Below are 17,992 nucleotides of genomic sequence, written 5' to 3' on the forward strand. Positions count from 1 at the left end.
CGAGGGCATCAAAGTTGATCCGTCCAAGGTGCCGACCATTGTTGAATGGGAGCCTCCACACAATGTGAAGCAGCTTCGAAGCTTTCTCGGGCTTGCAAGCTATTGCAGAAGGTTTGTTGAGAACTTCTCCAAGATTGCGAAGCCGCTCTCAAGTCTTCTTTAGAAAGGTGTGAAGTATGCTTGGTCTCCAGAGTGTCAGTTGGCCTTCGACACACTCAAAGAGAAGCTCACCTCTACTCCAGTCTTGGTTCCTCCGGATGATTCCAAGCCTTACCAGGTGTTCTGCGACGCTTCTCTCCAGGGTCTTGGGGCAGTTCTGATGCAAGAGAATAAAGTGGTTGCTTATACCTCCAGGCAGTTGAAGCCAGCGGAGAAGAACTATCATGTGCATGATCTTGAGCTAGCAGCTGTGGTACACGCTCTGATGACTTGGAGACACCTCTTGTTGGAACGTAAGGTTGAAGTGTTCACCGATCACAAGAGTCTCAAGTACATCTTCACTCAGCCTAACCTGAATCTTCGGCAAACACGTTGGGTGGAAATTCTCCAAGATTTTAATCCGAGTGTTGAGTACACGCCAGGCAAAGCTAATGTCGTGGCATATGCCTTGAGCCGAAAGGCGTACTGCAACAGTCTCATTTTGCAACCTCTCCAGCCTGGCCTTTGTGAGTCTTTCGGGAAGCTCAACCTTCAGTTAGTACCTCAGGAATTTCTTGCAAACCTTCAGATCTCTCCTACCTTGGAAGATCAGGTCCGAGCAGCACAACTTCTTGATGCAATGGTGAAGGAAGTCAAGATTGGCGTGGCAAAGAGTCTTCCCAAGTATAAGTGCTTCAGTGTTTATGCCAGAGACATGTTATTCTTTGAGGATCGTCTTGTCGTTCTGAAAGGTGATCTCAGAAAGGTAATCATGGAAGAAGCTCATAACTCCCTGCTCTCTATTCATCCTGGAAGCTCCAAGATGTATCAAGACTTGAAACAGACCTTCTGGTGGACTCGCATGAAGCATGAGATTGCTCAGTTCGTAAATGAATGTGATGTATGTCGAAGGGTGAAAGCAGAGCATCAACGTCCAGCAGGTCTTTTGCTTCCTTTGCCCATTCCCGAGTGGAAGTTCGATCACATTGAGATGGATTTCGTCACCAGGTTTCCAAAGTCCAAGAAAGGTAATGATGCCATCTTTGTCGTCATCGACAAGTTGAGTAAAGTGGCTCATTTTCTTCTAGTCAAGGAATCCATTTCCCAGCTCAGCTTGCAGAGTTGTACACTTCCAGGATTGTGTCTTTGCACGGCGTGCCTATGATGATCTCTTCGGATCGCGGAAGTATCTTCACTTCCAAGTTCTGGGACTCTTTTCAGTCTGCGATGGGCACGAAGATCCGCTTCAGCACAACTTTTCATCCTCAGACTAGTGGTCAAGTGGAGCGAGTCAATCAAGTTCTTGAGGATATGCTGAGAGCCTGTGTTATCTCTTTTGGTATGAAGTGGGAGGATTGTCTGCCTTTTGCGGAGTTCTCGTATAACAACAGTTATCAAGCTAGTTCTGTGAAGGCTCCGTTTGAAATTCTCTATGGTAGGAAGTGTCGTACCCCGCTCAACTGGTCCGAGACCGGCGAGCGTCAGATCCTTGGGAATGACCTGGTAGAAGAAGCTGATGAGATGTGTCGGGTCATTCGCGACAACCTCAGAGCAGCTGAGTCCCGTCAGAAGAGCTATTATGATAGCAAGCATCGTGACATGTCTTATGAGCTTGATGACTTCGTCTGTCTCAAGGTGTCGCCTATGAAGGGTATGCAACGCTTTGGCATCAAAGGCAAGCTTGCGCCTCGTTCGTTGGCCCGTTCAGAGTTGTTGGCAAGAGAGGCGACCTTGCGTACCAGCTTGAGCTCCCGTCAAACTTTGCAAATGTGCATGATGTGTTCCATGTCTCTCAGCTCCGGAGGTGCTTCAAGACCCCTGAGCGAATTGTTCATCTTCAAGACATCACTACAAGAAATAAGCTCGTTTATGACAAAAAATAATGACGACGATTTTATTGGTCATAGATCTATGACTAAAATCTATAAAAAAGGTCATGAGGTGTCTAAGAGGGTCCAAACCGTAGAAATTTTTGACCATCTCTATCAAGAAGGTCATAACCCCATTGCCCAAAATGGTCACTCGCATGTGTAGCTCTATTTATGCTCGCATTGTAGGTCCTCCATGACAAAATTAAGAAGGTCATAGGCTTAAATAGAGGTGATTGGGCAGAAAACTCAACAATTTCGCCTACGTGTCTTGTATAGGTGTCGACAAGGCTACAAATGGAAAATGAATTTTACGTCCAAAGAAAATAAAAACTCCCTTTAGCAACATTGTTTGCCATTCCAAGATGCACCCTTGTGCAAAATTGTTTGACCAATTTCCTTCTCATTCCATCTACTTTCCCCTCTGATTCGACAGAAAACTGTTTAAATGGCAAAAATAGCTTTAAAATCAAAATTGAATAAGTTGGTTATCGTCCATTAAATGTGGTATTCCTGAGTGAAACATTTAGTGATGTCATTTGGGAAAATATTTTTGGTACATGTTTCACAAACCCCTTCTTCTTTTAGCACTTAGAAATTATTTTAGATAGCACCTTTCTCTAACCAATCACGACGCATAATCCCTCTCCCTCGGATCACACCACTACAGGTCATCTGAGTCGTTCACGCGATATGTATCCAACGTCTCTCACCCACCTATCCTCCTTATGATAAAGACATGTAGATTGGTTTCCTAGTGACACATGAATCCGCAGTACTACGAGATACATTCGAATCAAAAAAGGTTCCAGAGGTCGTATGCTACACGTGAATATCCTTTCCCAAAATCAATATCTGCTTGCCGTTCACATACATGTGCATGACTATTTTTTTCTTTTAAGAGGAAATCTATACTTATACTAATTAGTCACTTTTTATAAATTCCTACGTTAATTATAAATTAAGAGCCGTTTTATCTGGTGGGACCAAATTATAACGGTGTAGATCTGATTTTACTATTTTTTCTTTCTAGCTAAATCTCTCACGCCTCTTTTAAAAGCTAGAGCAAACCTGATAAAAGAAACTTTGATTCATCGGCCGGTCGTTTTGCGTCAGAAAACACATGTACACGCACATACTAATGAGATGTCAAAAAAAAACGATCCATCGAAGCTCTCTCTTTTTAATGGCTATGTTACTGTATACTATCCACGTGTTTGGTCGTTGTCGCCGCTCTTCCAAGATTGTCTTAATTTATTTATTTCTCATTACAATTCTATTCAGAAGCCCTACTTGAATGAAAATGGTTAATCCGTCGAGTTTTAACATGACAATTTAACAAGAATTGTTTTTAGAAAATAGACCACTAGCACATTTACCCCCCTTTGCGATGTTGCATGTGGAGTTCGTAGTATTTGTCGTAACAAGCTTAAAGCTTAGGATCGTGCCTTCAAATGTTAGAAAAACTTCTATGTTCTTTGTCTTATAAGTCATATTAAGGAAATGTGCATAAATGTTATTGGGTTACTTAGTTTCTATAAATATTTTAATAAAATATAGTCTAATTCACCTCCATGCTAACATGCACGAGGGGAAAAGAAATTCAATAGTACCACAAACTATTTTATTTCACTATTACATTTCCAAAATAGCATCCACTTTTGATAACTAATTTATGAAAACAACTTATAAGACAAGTCCAGCACATCAAATTACAATGAACACACCATTGACCCTGCGAGCAAGGAAAATCCTCTTATAAAACAAGAAGTAAACAACATTAACTTACTAGCTCGTGCAATAGCACGGGTTGACGACTAGTGTGAATAAACAAGCTTGGTATGCATGTGTCTATGTACATGTTAAATCTCGAACCAATCAGGATGCAGAAAACTCTTCCCACGGATCACCCCTTGTAGCCAATCTGAGCCGTCCACGTCTTACCGATCTGACGTCTCTCATTCACCTCTCTTGGAATAATTGGAATGGGAAAAAAGAGAGAGCCCCTTTCTCCCCCACGATCTCTCTGTGTCTCTCTCTCCCCTCACGCGACTCCTCTATCGCCGCCAACTCTGCCACTCGATTCCGGTGAGTTGAGCCGGCTCTCGCCGGCGCGCACCTCTTTACTCCCGGGCTCTCGTCGCGCCGCTCTTTACTCCCCTCCCGTCAGATGCATCTCCCGCGCCCTCCAGTGCTCGCCCGCAACACTCACGCATGGCTAGGGTTTCGGCCGCCACCCCTAGGTTCGTCGGGATTTGCCACATCCGGCGATGGCGAGGCTAGAGGTGGCCGGATCTGGCACCGGTAAGCCCCTCCCCCCTTCTTCACGCAATATCTCCTCCCCATCTCACCTTTTCCATGGACGGGATGACAACGATGGCAGGAGGGACGAACCAACGTGTGACGGGCTGCCTCCATGGAGATGGAGCTCCTTCTCCATCGCGGCCAGCTGGACTTGCCTCGCCGCTCCATGGACTCGTCTGGCCGTCGCTTGGAGTGTCTTCCGCTGTCGCTGCCTGTTGGCCTCACGAGGAAGGAGATGACAGATTGGGCCAGGCACGGCCGCGGCGGAGGAGTGCCACTGGCCAACGCGTGCGGCTCTACATCCACGGCACCATCCTCGGATACAAGAGGTGAGCAGCTCCCTTCATTCTTTCCCCCTCGCGTGGGTCTCTGAATTGTGGGTCTTTCCTGCGTGGGTCTCTGTATTATCCAAGATATTAGTACTTGGACGTCTTCCGTTAATGACTGTATTTCATGGTGGTAGATGCAATACAGGAGGTGCACGAAGAGACGTTTGGAGTTGATCGGGTAGTTGCCACCATTGGTGATGTTACTGAGCAAAAAACTGCAGTCAACTGTCAACTCGCGGCAAGGTTGTTCAACACCTCGATACCATTCGGTTTCGTCGCCGGTCACACTTACTCCCACTCAACAAGAAAATAGCTTGATCTGTATCCTTGGGGTTGTGTCCATATTGGCCTGATTCCCAAGGAATCTTAGCATTAGGTATGATCTCATGGAAAATTCCTAAGGAATGGAGTGGAGGGCATCACCATCCTTTACTTTTATGTTGGTACAGATATTGCAGTTTTACAAAATGACAAAGTGGTTCTTACTGTGGTACTAATTATTTTGCTACATAGAAACCTCTTAAAAGGAAGGCCCAGGCGAGATTAAACAAATAATGATGTGAATTAGGATATCTGAGCACAACTCTACAACGTAATTTTGAAATTTAGATAAAATTATCTGTGGAAATCTCTTTTTTACATATTTATAGTGGTGGTAACCTGTGGTAAATTTTCCATAAATAAACCAATGTTCACAAATAGTTAATAGTAGTATAGTTTCTTTTTTGCCTTGCTGTTCGCTGCCGCAACAAGTGTGGTGAATTTATTCAGTGCCTTAAGTTTGATGTACATAGCTCGTTCATTGGCAACAAAAATAATTTGAATCAGGAATAGGATATGATATAGGTTTTGCCTTGGACCATGTATGTACATCATTGGGCCCCATTTCTACATAGTCCTAATTTTTATAACCGTGTAAAATATCTTGAATGACTCATAGAATAGTTGAACTCCAATATATACTGCAATCCTGTAGAGAACAGATAACTGGTCTACCTACTTATCTGCTCTCATAACAATGTTTTATGGTAGTAATGGTAACAACAATTTTAATCAACCTTGTAACTCTGGTGTTGTAAAGGGACAAGACATCAAGTTTGCACTCTGAAGCCTGAATAGTGAATACACATATGCCAAGCTCCCTTGATCCTAGAAAACCTCCACATTTCACAGTTAGGCAAAGAATACTGTCTAAAAAAATTGTGCTATGACTATACGTACATATGCATGAAAGCATGAACGTTGCATCAAGCTTTCTTTTCAGTTATTGTTCATCTTTAAATGCATCTGTTTACTTTTACTCATGTCCATTTCACATGATAAAAGAGAAAAGGCTACAAAGGTTCGGATGAATCCTTTGCCCTTGCTGCAACGGAACACTCAGTCTAGACATTTTCTGCAAGTAGGATTACGTGCTCTGCCTCTACAAAAAAAATACTAGTACAATTACAGCTTCTGGACTTGGTACTCCAAAGTCTGAGTTATGAGATGGCAAGTTCCCTCCATCCTAGGGAATATCAGCAACGCCTTGGACAAACAGTCCATATCATAGGTAGACATCAAAGCTTTACATGTTGCACGGATCTTCATTGTCAGTTATTTTTCATTTTTAAATGCACTACAAAATTTCATTCTAGTCCATTTGACTTGACAAAAGACTACAAAAGGTTGGTCAGGTTGCTCTGCCTTCGCTGCAACGAAACAGGAATGTCCAAATTCGACTGTCTTCATATCCCCGTTTAAATCCCACAAGTCATTGTCTTAGTTAGACAGAGATTTTTGTTAAGCCTAACAGTGTTTATAAATCTTGGATGAAAGCAGAGATTGTACATTATGCTTGTGTTGAAATTTGTAGCCTGTTGGGGGCGTACATGGTGGTTCTCTTTAGAAATTTAATTTGGATACATAACTTATTTACAGCTATGAAATATGCCTTTTGTAGGAGATTTATTAAAGTAGATAATACAATCCAGACAACACGACACATACACACCCGATGTGCATCTCCCATCTATGGCAGAAATAAATCTGAACTACTCAGCGATGTATTTGTGACATGCTATAGTAACTTAATCTAGCGACTAACTATCTGTTAAGGTGTTCCTTAAAATCAGTTCTAATACGGTATTCACAATAACCTGAAGAAATATCACCGTCTCCATCAACTATTGAAGTTTAGACAATGATAGGTGTCGAAACCCAAGAGACTAGACTTGGTGTGGAATTGTAATATGAAATACTGCACCACTGAGTGCAACCTGAAACTACATATCATTCGTTCCCCATGAACGACTTACCTCCCACATGCCACTTGTTGAGTTTCAGCTTGCAAGTCACAAGCATGCTTGCAATGAAGCATACATCCTTCCTTCAGCAGTTTCTCCTCCTGTTTGGTCTTATTATTGCAACCTTGGCCTCTAGTGATGATCAATTCCTTTTCTACACGTATCAGTCACACAACTACTTGTTGAAGGACCCAGAGAAATCCGATGATTTAATTGTCCGGCGACTGGCTGCCGTGCAAGGCTATGAGATGGTCTCTACTGATGAGAAGGATGAGCCCTTTGTACTTGACAAGGACGAATGCTGGGTCATGGCAGATAACCAAGAACTAAAGGCAAAGGTATGGTACATCAATAAGTAATATTAAATACTTATATTCGCTTGTTTCAACCAGAATATATTTATATTTTAGTTATGTATAAGCATGAGATAAGTGGACATCCTCATTGTAGATACAGAAACTGTAGGGCATGACTGAGTGAATGAGTATACTGGAATTCAGTAGTGATAACCAATCGTGAAGGCAATGTTGTGGTACACCAATTAGTAATAGTAAGTAATTATGTTGGCTTGCTTTGACAAGATTCTGTTTATATTTAGTTATGGAAACGTGAGATAGGGAAACATGATCTACATAATCTGTAGATCATGACCGAGTGAATGAGTATATATTGGAGAACTCAGTATAGGTCTTTTCACAAGTTTGTGATTATTTTCATGGCAGGATGCTAGGGACAGCCACTTATTTGGGCATATCCCTATGTGTGATATTGTTAAAACTACCAGCTTGCAAATTCTAATAGTGGCTTCAAGTATTGTATGCATTTTCTAAAATAGCTAGCCCGTGCAGAAGCACGGGTTGACGACTACTAGTTCTAATTTATTTATTACTTGTGCATTATAATATTTGATTATTTTGTATACTTTCTTATGTTTGATTATTTGAATTACCAGGAAGACCTGAAGCACCCAGAAGAAGTAGAGGACAGAACAGGAGGAGGGAACAAGAAGCTTCGTTTATCATTGATGTTATGTTTGATCAACAAAAACATGTGCTTCTCATCCAATCTTTGTCGAACTATGTTGATGTGTGATTATGCACTTGTTGGGTCCTTTTGGTGTACACCTGCACTTGTAGAACTATTTTGTTGTGCACCTGTTGGGCCTTGAACCTTTATGTGTAGAGGAGTCGATGGATGATGTATTGTAATTCATGTGATGTGCTACCGAAATGAAATATATACAACTAATTTGCAATCTTGTACTTATTTTTAATGGGTCTATCCTGAGATATACATGCTTTTGGCAAAATAATGCATCAGCCTAAACAATTAAGATATTTTTTATAATAAAATAGTATTGGTGGAGGCCCATGTAAACTAGATTATTTAATTGGATTGTGAAATTTATGATGATTCCATTTGGTCACTAGCAATGCCATGTCAGCACAGCCACGCCAGATCCTACGTGGCTCACACAAATGGGTAATGACCAAACCAAAATTTTGGTCAATAGAGATCTACGACCAAAATTTTAGAAAGGTAAGTTAGTTTATTCTTCACGGCCAACTGTTGACCTTGTAAATTTGGTCAAAAAAAGGTCAATAAACAACAACAATGACGAATCAATGACCAATATAGAGAGTCATAATTGACCTTATTTCTTGTAGTGCATCGACCTTCAGCCTGACCTATCTTATCGTGAGCATCCAGTTGCGGTTCTCGAGGCGACTGAGCGCAAGACCCGCAACAAGACTGTCAAATTTCTCAAAGTGCAGTGGTCACACCATTCCGATAAAGAGGCTACTTGGGAACGAGAGGATCACCTCCGTTCTGAATTTCCGGAGTTCTTTCAGGCGTAGATCTCGGGGCAAGATCTTTTTGTAGTGTGGGAGAGTTTGTAATGCCCCAAGTGTGTAGCTTACCATATTTGGAACCTTCCTATGTAGGTCCAACTTGTTATTGACATGAGAGCTGTCAATGCATGTGATTTCATGTGATGTCACTTGTTTACTCTTCCTTTGCATGCATCCATGCCATATCATTTCATGTCCTTGTCTTGGTTGTGCCTTGTGATCATATGTGGGATGTGTTGAGATGAGTTGTCATGTGTTGATATGTGTGTTTATTGGAGTGGAATAGATGTGGTTGGATAGTAGGAATAATCTTGTGGGTTGCATAGGTTTCAAAACCATCTTTTCCCCGTCTCTATTTCATCTCAAGGTCAAGTTCCACTTGATCCTTTTCTGTTTTAAAAATGTCCTTGCTTTAGCTTATTTTGTGGTGGAGATGAACATGTGTTTGTGCTGTTTTCAAACTTGTTGAGATGGTGCAAATAGTTACAAAACAGATCCTACAATTCCTGTTTTGTAAATATTTAGTGGCTCTTAAAATCCTTTTTCTATTTTTATTAAATAGGGCATAATTTTTTATGCTCAGGGGTACCTTTGTTTTATTTTTAGCTTTATATATTTATCTTGTGCTTTATTTCTTTTCTTTGGTTTAATTCTATTAGAAAGCATCCCATGGATTTATTTTCTTCTTATGTGGCGCCTTAGGTGGGCTTCCTCCCCCCTGGCGGCCCAACTCTCCTCTCGCCGCATGGTAGCCCAGCTCCCATGACCCTCTTCTCCTTCCTGACGCCGTCTGCACCCGCTCCTTCTTTCCATCAGACTACCGAGAGAGGAGCGAGCCATCGTGAGGGCTCAAACGTCGAGGTCCCCCCCATAAATGTGTTGGCGTCCGTGCCCTCTCTTTCTAGGGTTCCTCCTCTCCCATCTGCCGCCGCCACTCCTTCCTCCATCCCCATCCATCTCTCTTTCCCCCCTCGGGTGAGTCTCTATAGTGTCTAGTAGAGAGAGAGAGAGAAGGTCGCCGGCATCGTCTACCCCGCTCCCGTCGTCGTCCGGCGCTGCCGTCATGTCCAGGGGCACGGGAGAGGTGCCCGCGCACCATTCCCGTCCTCGGTGAGGCCGGGGAGCGTCCTCACCGACGGCTAGCACCACGTCAACGGCTCGGACCCGGAGTTCTTCGTCCTCTACTACGGTGTGCAGCAGGATCTTCGTCAGCTTCTCTTCTTCCCCTACAAATCGACTCCAGGGCGCCCCTTCTTCCCGATCGGCGCCTCTCCTTCCTTCCCTAGGTGAGAGCAAGCCTCTCCTCCCTCCTTCCCGTCGGTAGAACTGCATAGGAGATCAGGCCGGCGATCTTTGCAGGCTTCTGTTCGCAGAGGAGGCCGTCAGGACCGTGAGTGTTTTGTGCATGTGTTGTGGCTTGTTCGATAGATGCAGAGCATGGGCTTCCTCCCCCTCGTAGTAGCAGCGAGCTGCAGGTCTGGTAGATGAGATACACGGTGTAGCAGCAGTAGCAAGAGCTAGCTCCGGTGAGAGTACCTGTCGCCGGCGTCTCTCTGTGAGCAGAGCAGAGAGGCCTGATGGTATACCTAGATTACCCCCTCTGTTCTGTCAGACTTCGTATCATAGCGTAGTGGTACTTGGTGTGTGCGTGTTGGCATGTGATCGTGGGTTCGAGTCCTAGGGGTTGCACCCCCCTTTTTTGGATTTGTTTTCGGTAGCAGTAATTCAGTGCAGAGACAGCTCAACTGGTTGGCACCCCGTGTTCTGTCAACACCTGCGCAGTAGCAGAATGGTGATCATGTGATTTAGCTAGCGAGAGAGGCTTGGGTTCGAACCCCCTCCCAAGCCCTTTATTTTTTTTCTTTCTTGCTTTTTTTTGTTGTGTTCTTGTTTTCTAGGTTGCGCTGCAGCTGTCTGTGAGCAGCATTGCTTACCAGATTTATTTCTCATGTGGCTTAGTCATGGTTTTGTGGTATGAGAGAGTTGAGGTGTAGATTCTCATGTGCATGAGTGTAGGTATGAGCTACACCCTATTTGGAGTGTGTAGTATGTATTTTTGCTCTAGTTTATGGAGGGTGTTGTGTGTATGTGTGTGGATGGGTTCCCCTCCCCACATACCTTGTGTATCATGTGTGTGTGTGTGTTTGCATGAGGAGTACATGTGTAGAATTATCATGTGTAGGTGGTGTATCCATGTTGTGCAAGTGATATCATGTGTGCATATTTCCTTGTGCATGTTATATGTAGTGTATGTGAGTGTGTGTGCTTATGTGTGTGTGTCTCACACATGCCATGGCATGAAGTGCCATGATAAGCACATGAGTTGTATGTGTAGGTGTTGTGGTGCTTGTGCTTGTGGTGTTGGTGTGGGAATGGTGATGTGCTATGGCACACGTGCATGAGGTCTAAACCCTCATGTCACCATTGGCCTTGTGAGAGTGTGCAATAGCTTGTGTGGGTGTAGCTCTAGTGAATAGTACATGTGATGATGCATTCACAACATATGATTCTATGTAGGTTTTCTTTTCTAGTTTGTGCCCTTTTGTTCTATACAAGTGCATAGGTATTATATATGTTTTTGGGGTAGAATCATCCCAGGAATCCATTGGTGAAGTTAGTTTTGCCATTGGAACACTTTCTGGAGATGACTTATTTTAGTTTTGTACTATGTTTGGAGCTTGGTTCCATGAGTTGTGGTGAGCCCAAGAGTTTGAATCTTGGTTGTGGTAGTTTACGGTGACCCCCTCTACCCCATGTTGGTTTTGTTTCATGTTTAGGAATTCATATGTGCAAGTTGTGCCCAATCAAAGTAGGCATGTGGCTGAAATTCCAAATTAGTGAAAATCTGAGATTTTTACTAAGTCTGAGAATCTGTTTATATTTTCTTCTCATGTTGATGAGCTTGTGTAGGTCAATGTGTTGTGATTCAGCCTTAGCTTTCAACTGGAAAGTTGAAGCTTATGTGTTTTCCTAGCTACCTGCATATTTTCATTCCATTTTGAGTCCTATAGATATTGTTTTGGGTGCGGTCAAAATGCTTAAGAGCATAAACAGCTAGTGAGAATCTGGAATTTTCACTAAGTCCCTGAAAACTGATATTTTTGGCCAAGTTAGCAGCTGTGTAACTTTCTGTGTGTAACTCCTTTGTGTGATATTTTTTCTTGTGCCACATATCTTATTTGGCATGTTTGGGTGGCTGTAGGTGACTTGCATGCAGCTCTCAAAAGGCTATGAAGCTGTTTATGGCAGATTGTATAGTTTTGATGTTTTGATGATCGTGAGTGCATAGATGATGGTGTGGTGTTATTCTTTGCACCACCCCATCCATGTTGGTTTGTTTTATGTCTTGGAAACCTGGAAATACCAGAGTTATGCCATTGGGGTGTGTTGTGATGATTTTGACATGTAGCACTTCATTTCTTGTTTCGATGATTCTAGTTGATCCGTAGCTCCGTTTGCAATGTTCTTTATATGCTTTTGCATCGTTTTCACGTGACGCATCTGATCATGTCATTCTCATGCATGTCAAGATAGCTTAGGGTGCATTTCTGTCCAGGGACATGTATTTACTTCTCATGCTTGTGCTAGTAAGTAGAATAGAGATGCATGCTCATATTCATCTCATGCATCATGTGTTTGTTGCATCTTGAGGTGTTGTTGTTCATTGGTTGGTATTTTTATGTTGGGTAGCACCGGGATCGTAGAACGAGTACGTGGATTCGGGAGAGTACGTGCAGGACGAACAAGAGCAGTTCCAAGCTGAGGATATCACAGGCAAGATGATATGACCTTGATTCCATCTCTAGACTTGTTATGCTAGATTCACGTTTCTTGTCATATGCTTGCTGCCTACCACTGAAACAATTGCCTCCTGATATTGCCATGAAACCCAAACACTTATCCCTTCCTAGCAAATCTTGAATGGCTAAGTAGGCTTTGCTCGGCTACTAATGTTAGCGTTGCTAGTTGCGGGTGCAATTGTCTCATGTGATAACATGAGTTTGATATCATTATGCTAAATCTGTTATTTAATTAATGCACCTATATACTTGGTCAATAACGGAAGGCCTAGCCTTTTTCCGGGTGTTTTGTTCCGTTATTGCCACCGTAGTTACCGGCTACCGGTGTTTGATTCCATAATGATCGCTCCTAACACGTTCGCATAGTGTTAAGACTTGTCCCGCAGGACCCAACCTTGGTGTTAATTTGCTAATCACTTGATAATAATCTGCATAGGGAATGGCCTCCCCGAGGAATTTAATCAACAACCCGGGCCAGTGCTCCTCATGAGTGTTTGTCCAAAATGGACAGACTACGGGGGCCACCACAGGGAAACTTGAGGTTTGGCTCGTGTAGGCTTTTCCATCCGTCATGTCCTGAGACTGAGATACGCGGTTCTTATCGGGGTCGTCGACATGACGGGAGGTCCTGCTAGTCTTGTCTTACCTTAGCGATATATCTTGCGTATAGGAATCCCGGTGAAGCTTTGGTTCTCCCCAGAGTTGAGGTTATCCTGTAAGGAATCAGACGAGATCACGAGATTCGTGATAGAGGATTACTTTGCGGCCCGTGTACGTTTGTGATGGACTAGTTGGAGCACCCCTGCAGGGTTTAATCTTTCGGAAAGCTGTGCCCGCGGTTTTGTGGCAACTTGGAATATTTGTTAACATCCGGTAATAGATAACTTAAACATAAGCTACTAAAATTGCCAACTGTGTGCGTAACCGTGACTGTCCCCTTCGAAGACCTCTCTTCGATCGGGAACACGGTGAGGTTATGATTGACGTAAGTAAGTGTTCAAGATCACTTAGTGATCATTTAATCATCGACCGCTAGAATATACCACCTTCAATACATGTTCTACATAAGTTATCCACCATATAAAGCTTATGATGCTGCAACCTAAATACTCCACCTTTCCAACCTAATAACTTGACTAGTTCTGGCACCGAGGTCATAGATTGCTGAGTCCCCGTGGCTCACACATTCCTTCACCACACCAACAGGTTCAGGTACCCCCGAGACAGGTGATCTCGACGGCATGCATGTGGCGTGGCAGTATGATGAGGAGAACTACCGCATGTACGTGAACTATCCAGAAGACTGAGGCGTGGTCGTGATCATGGGCAAGCATGCAGGCTAGCATAGTCATTTCTCATGTTTTGTAGTCCGTAGCGGAACTACCTTGTTTTGATGCATGATGTAACTCTGATATATTTATGAGATGACAGTTGAATCCCTTATTGTCATTCCTCTATTATTATGTATGTGCTATGTTACCATGTTTGCGAAACGCTTAGATGCGCTTCTTTCCAATTCGGGGCCTCGTTCCCCAAATCGGAAAGGACCGCATCTTAGTCGTTACAAGACCATAGCAAATATATCGAGAGGAGCGAAAAGGCTGTAGTGGTTGATCTGGTGCTCTTGTTGCCGGCGATCGCTGCTCCGGTGGCCTGCGACGTGGGGCAAGGCGGGGCCGACGCTGGCGTGAGGAATAGGTTAGGGGTTTTAGTCCGTTTTCAAACCGTTTGATCTCGATCGGACGGCTCGAAAGTGGAGGGGGATCGATGGGCTATAGGTGTGGTTTGTAGCGGGGGTTGGGCTGAGAAGAGAGGGAGGTGGTGCAGCCTCGCAACGGAATTTGAAAAACCAAAACGTGTGCAATTTAAACCAGCTATAGGACCGCTATAGGTTTATCCGTTCGGGTATGAAACAACATCCAAATGCGACGAAATTTGGCACAAGGCCTATCGACAATATAATAAGGCCGCATGCAAACTGTCAATCCATTCTAAGAGTATTTCATATGCACTTTTGAAAACAATATTTTAATGATGTTGCGGGTGTGGGCGTATGTGTTTGGTCTTGAAACGGTCAAGGCAACATTGGAAGAACCAACAACTACTAACGAATGCAAGTTTGAAAAATGATGGCAATGGCGTGCTGATGCAAAATGGATGATGCAAATGATGCAATGATAAATGCGACAAACAATTAAATAACATGGCGAAACTTGAAAAAATGGAAGGCGTCTAGAGCGACGGTCCCGGGCTGTTGCAACTCTCCTCCACTAACAAGATATCACAACCCATGATCTTAGTATGAGAAGAGGAAGAGGAAGTGGAAATGAAGAGGTAAAACTTAGTTGCTTGTTTGACACACAAGTGAAACCAACGAATCTTGATGGTGGCAAAGGTTGAACGAAAGGACATAATGGATAAAAATGAATTTGGACGCACTTTGGTAGAATAGTGCAGGAAGAGACATCAGAAGAAGCTTGGATGTTGGAGGACATGAATGAAAATCTCCATGAACAAGAATTAATTGACACCACTCCGTCCGAAATGAGATAGACAAATAATCAGCAAAAAATAATTTGGGTAGCACTCGAGTAGAAAAGGGAGGCAAGACTTAATAAGATGGAAATAACTTAAAAAGAGGACACAACACTCTAGTTAAATGGCTAAGCAAGAAGAAGAACATGATCTTCACAAAGTGTGATGATGGTCGAAGAGAGAAATATCACATGCCTCTGGGACAAAAGAATAGAAGCTATAACGTTGAAAAAAGAAGAACTATGAAGAAAATGAAAATTTCCATCACAATTGAATTGAAGAGGAACAGAGTTGTTGGAAAATCACCAAAGAAAAGAAATAGCTTGTTGTGGGCTTATGGAAAGCATCTCAAATTATGAGGTGACAACCGACCACTAACAGAAGCAAAGATTGCTTGGGAGAAACAAGATATGCAAACTTCTTACACCACTAGGATACATTGAGAACTTGGATCATGCTAGATACCGCAAATAGCAACAATCCTTAGGAAGGGCATTTGGTGAACCCTAACCCTAGATGAGCTCAATGAAGAAATCGTGGGTTGAAAAAAACTCATGATAGATGAAGTTATTGGGTTTAAATATCTCATTCTTGAAACTAATTGTCTTCGAGACTCCATATGAATCAAGAATGTTATAAAACCATATCAATATATAAAGGAGAATGAATTGCACATTGAAATGCAAGATAAATAATACTTGAGGTACTACCACAAGAATCTTGAGGAACACTTGAGAGAAAGAATTACATCCAAAAGAACTACCAAGAAGAACCACTTGAAGAACACGAGAATGAAAGGATGATAGAAAGAGTTGAAGATTGCAAAAGTAACAAGATTCAGGCCTTGCCATGATTTAGATGAAGCTTCACAAAGAGAAACTGGAGGAAACTTGTAACTCCATAAAACAAAAGATGAACAACTTTGAATCGAGAATTTGATATCATAAGCCATTTCGAAAGAAGGATTCAAATTACCTCAATGAAACAAGAATAATAATTATGTTATGCCTATCCTCCATCAAGTTAAATTGAGGACAAGCAACATATTTGGCATACTACCTATTCTTCTTGAAAAGGTTGAAAATAGATACCATGATCTTGAGGAAGTCTTCAACATAAAACCGATAAGAATTTGAAATGAATGAGGATACTATAGGTGAATGGATATACTTGAGAACACAGAGATCATGATCCGACAAAACAAAACTATAATGAGCCACCGGTAAGAAATGAGATACGACCCTAGAGACATCAGTTTAGCGGAATTGGAGAACGAGAGGTGAAAGCTCAGAATGAAGAATTCTTCTGAAATGATGGCCTTCGGAGGATCGAGAAATGAAACATCTATGAAATGCTCCAGATAGATAAGGAAAGAACTTGGGGTGATCAGAAACAATTTGAGAGGATAGGACAAGGCTGATATGACGAATCTTCATAAGAATGGACAAATATTTATGAGAAACTTTCTGATGGGGTTATAGTCCTAGGGTAGGGTCATAGGCCTGCCCTGTAGGTCCTACCCAAGGACTACCCTTCACAAAGGACAAGGCCCTTAGTCAGCTCCGACTGAATTAAGGACTCCCCATCATCCAGTCGGTAACAGGTCCTCAGCTATCCAGTCGGAGACTAGCATTCGGAGGATATCAAGCTAACCGACTGGTTACCACTCGGTACATCGTAACCTCCCTGGAGGGAAACGGTCGTACGTTTCCAGGTGCATTTATTAGCATTTAGGGGTAACGTATGCATTCAATCGCCGCTACTCCACCCCTGTACCGGAACCGATGTGGAGGGTAGTGCACTCTTTATAAGCCACCCTCCCCCGCTCGTAGAGGGGTTAGCAACTCATTGTATTCCATATTTCCACTCGACAACAAGCTCCCTGAGCACTGAGACGTAGGGCTATTACCTCCACCGTAGAGGGGTCTGAACTCATACAACCTCGCCGTAGCTAAGGCTCTGCCCATCCTTTTCGTACCCTACACATCTACTGTCAGGCTTATACCCACGACAGTTGGCGCCCACCGTGGGGCAGGCGTCTAAGCGACTTCCGGCGAGTTTGCGACTACTTCCTTTCGTCATGTCGTTCGGTGGGGGTTCGAGCATGGGTCACCAGATCTTCTTCGGCGCTCTCTCCTTCATCGTCGACGATTCGGCGTGGCTTCGGGATGCGCCCCTCGATGTCGAGGCGCTTCCCCGTCGCGGGGCTACGCACTTCCATGCCGGCACCCGCGGCATTCTTCTTCTCCAGCAGTCGGTTCCGGTGTCGACCTACACCGTCGTCATGCGCCGCGTCATGCGGTCCCACAGTCCGCGGCTCTAGCGTTGGGTGCAACACGCCCACGCGCGCGAGAACGCATCTTCACAAGTGGCGGTTCTAGAGTCAGTTGTGGTTGCCCCTCCATCCTAGCGCTCGGGCTCGGTTCCGACTGAGTTTCCTTCCGAGTACGCGGGTCGCGGGCCTGCAGCAGAAGTACACATGGCCAATTCCCATGAAGACCCCCATCAAGCTGCCCAGAACGAGCACGAGATCGGCGAAGCGTCCAGCGCGCGTCGTCCACCTCGTCGTTCTACCAGTCGGCACATTCGGCGGAGCAACGTGGAGCTGTTCCGCACACCTCTCCTCAACTTGGCTGCAGCTGCCAAGATAGTCGATTCCCTCGAGCCGACTGATTCAGAGGCTGGTAGAGGGATCGAGCAGATCCGAGCCCTGTTGCACACGGCGCAGCAGCAGAATTCGGCGGTCTCCCAGTCGCACAACAGGATCAAGAATAGTTTTGTTCATGCGAATACGCATCGGTCGGTTCACAGCCCAGGTTCCCATCAGCGGCACAGAGGAGGCAGCCGTTCCATAAATCACGAAGATCGCCGCCGTTCACG

At 43.8% G+C, this 17,992-nt stretch overlaps 1 protein-coding gene across 3 annotated transcripts; it reads left to right on the top strand.

Moving 5' to 3' along the window:
- Window positions 1-4,008: 4,008 nt before the first annotated feature.
- Window positions 4,009-8,182, top strand: LOC123425983. Of its 3 annotated transcripts, XR_006621973.1 has the most exons (4): window positions 4,625-4,639; window positions 4,785-4,882; window positions 7,092-7,262; window positions 7,877-8,182. XR_006621973.1 is itself a non-coding variant. In XM_045109760.1 (3 exons), the coding sequence occupies exons 2-3, from the start codon at window positions 4,423-4,425 to the stop codon at window positions 4,950-4,952; spliced, it is 396 nt and encodes a 131-aa protein (XP_044965695.1). In that variant the 5' UTR covers window positions 4,009-4,310; window positions 4,390-4,422; the 3' UTR covers window positions 4,953-5,132. The 3 variants fall into 3 exon arrangements, 1 of the variants encoding a protein (XP_044965695.1); XM_045109760.1 differs by lacking the exons at window positions 7,092-7,262; window positions 7,877-8,182 and adding an exon at window positions 4,009-4,310 and having other exon boundaries at window positions 4,390-4,639; window positions 4,774-5,132; XR_006621974.1 differs by lacking the exons at window positions 4,625-4,639; window positions 4,785-4,882 and adding an exon at window positions 4,969-5,015.
- The last annotated feature ends 9,810 nt before the right edge of the window (window positions 8,183-17,992 follow it).

Source organism: Hordeum vulgare, chromosome 2H, assembly GCF_904849725.1.
Source record: "Hordeum vulgare subsp. vulgare chromosome 2H, MorexV3_pseudomolecules_assembly, whole genome shotgun sequence".
NCBI lineage: Eukaryota > Viridiplantae > Streptophyta > Magnoliopsida > Poales > Poaceae > Hordeum > Hordeum vulgare.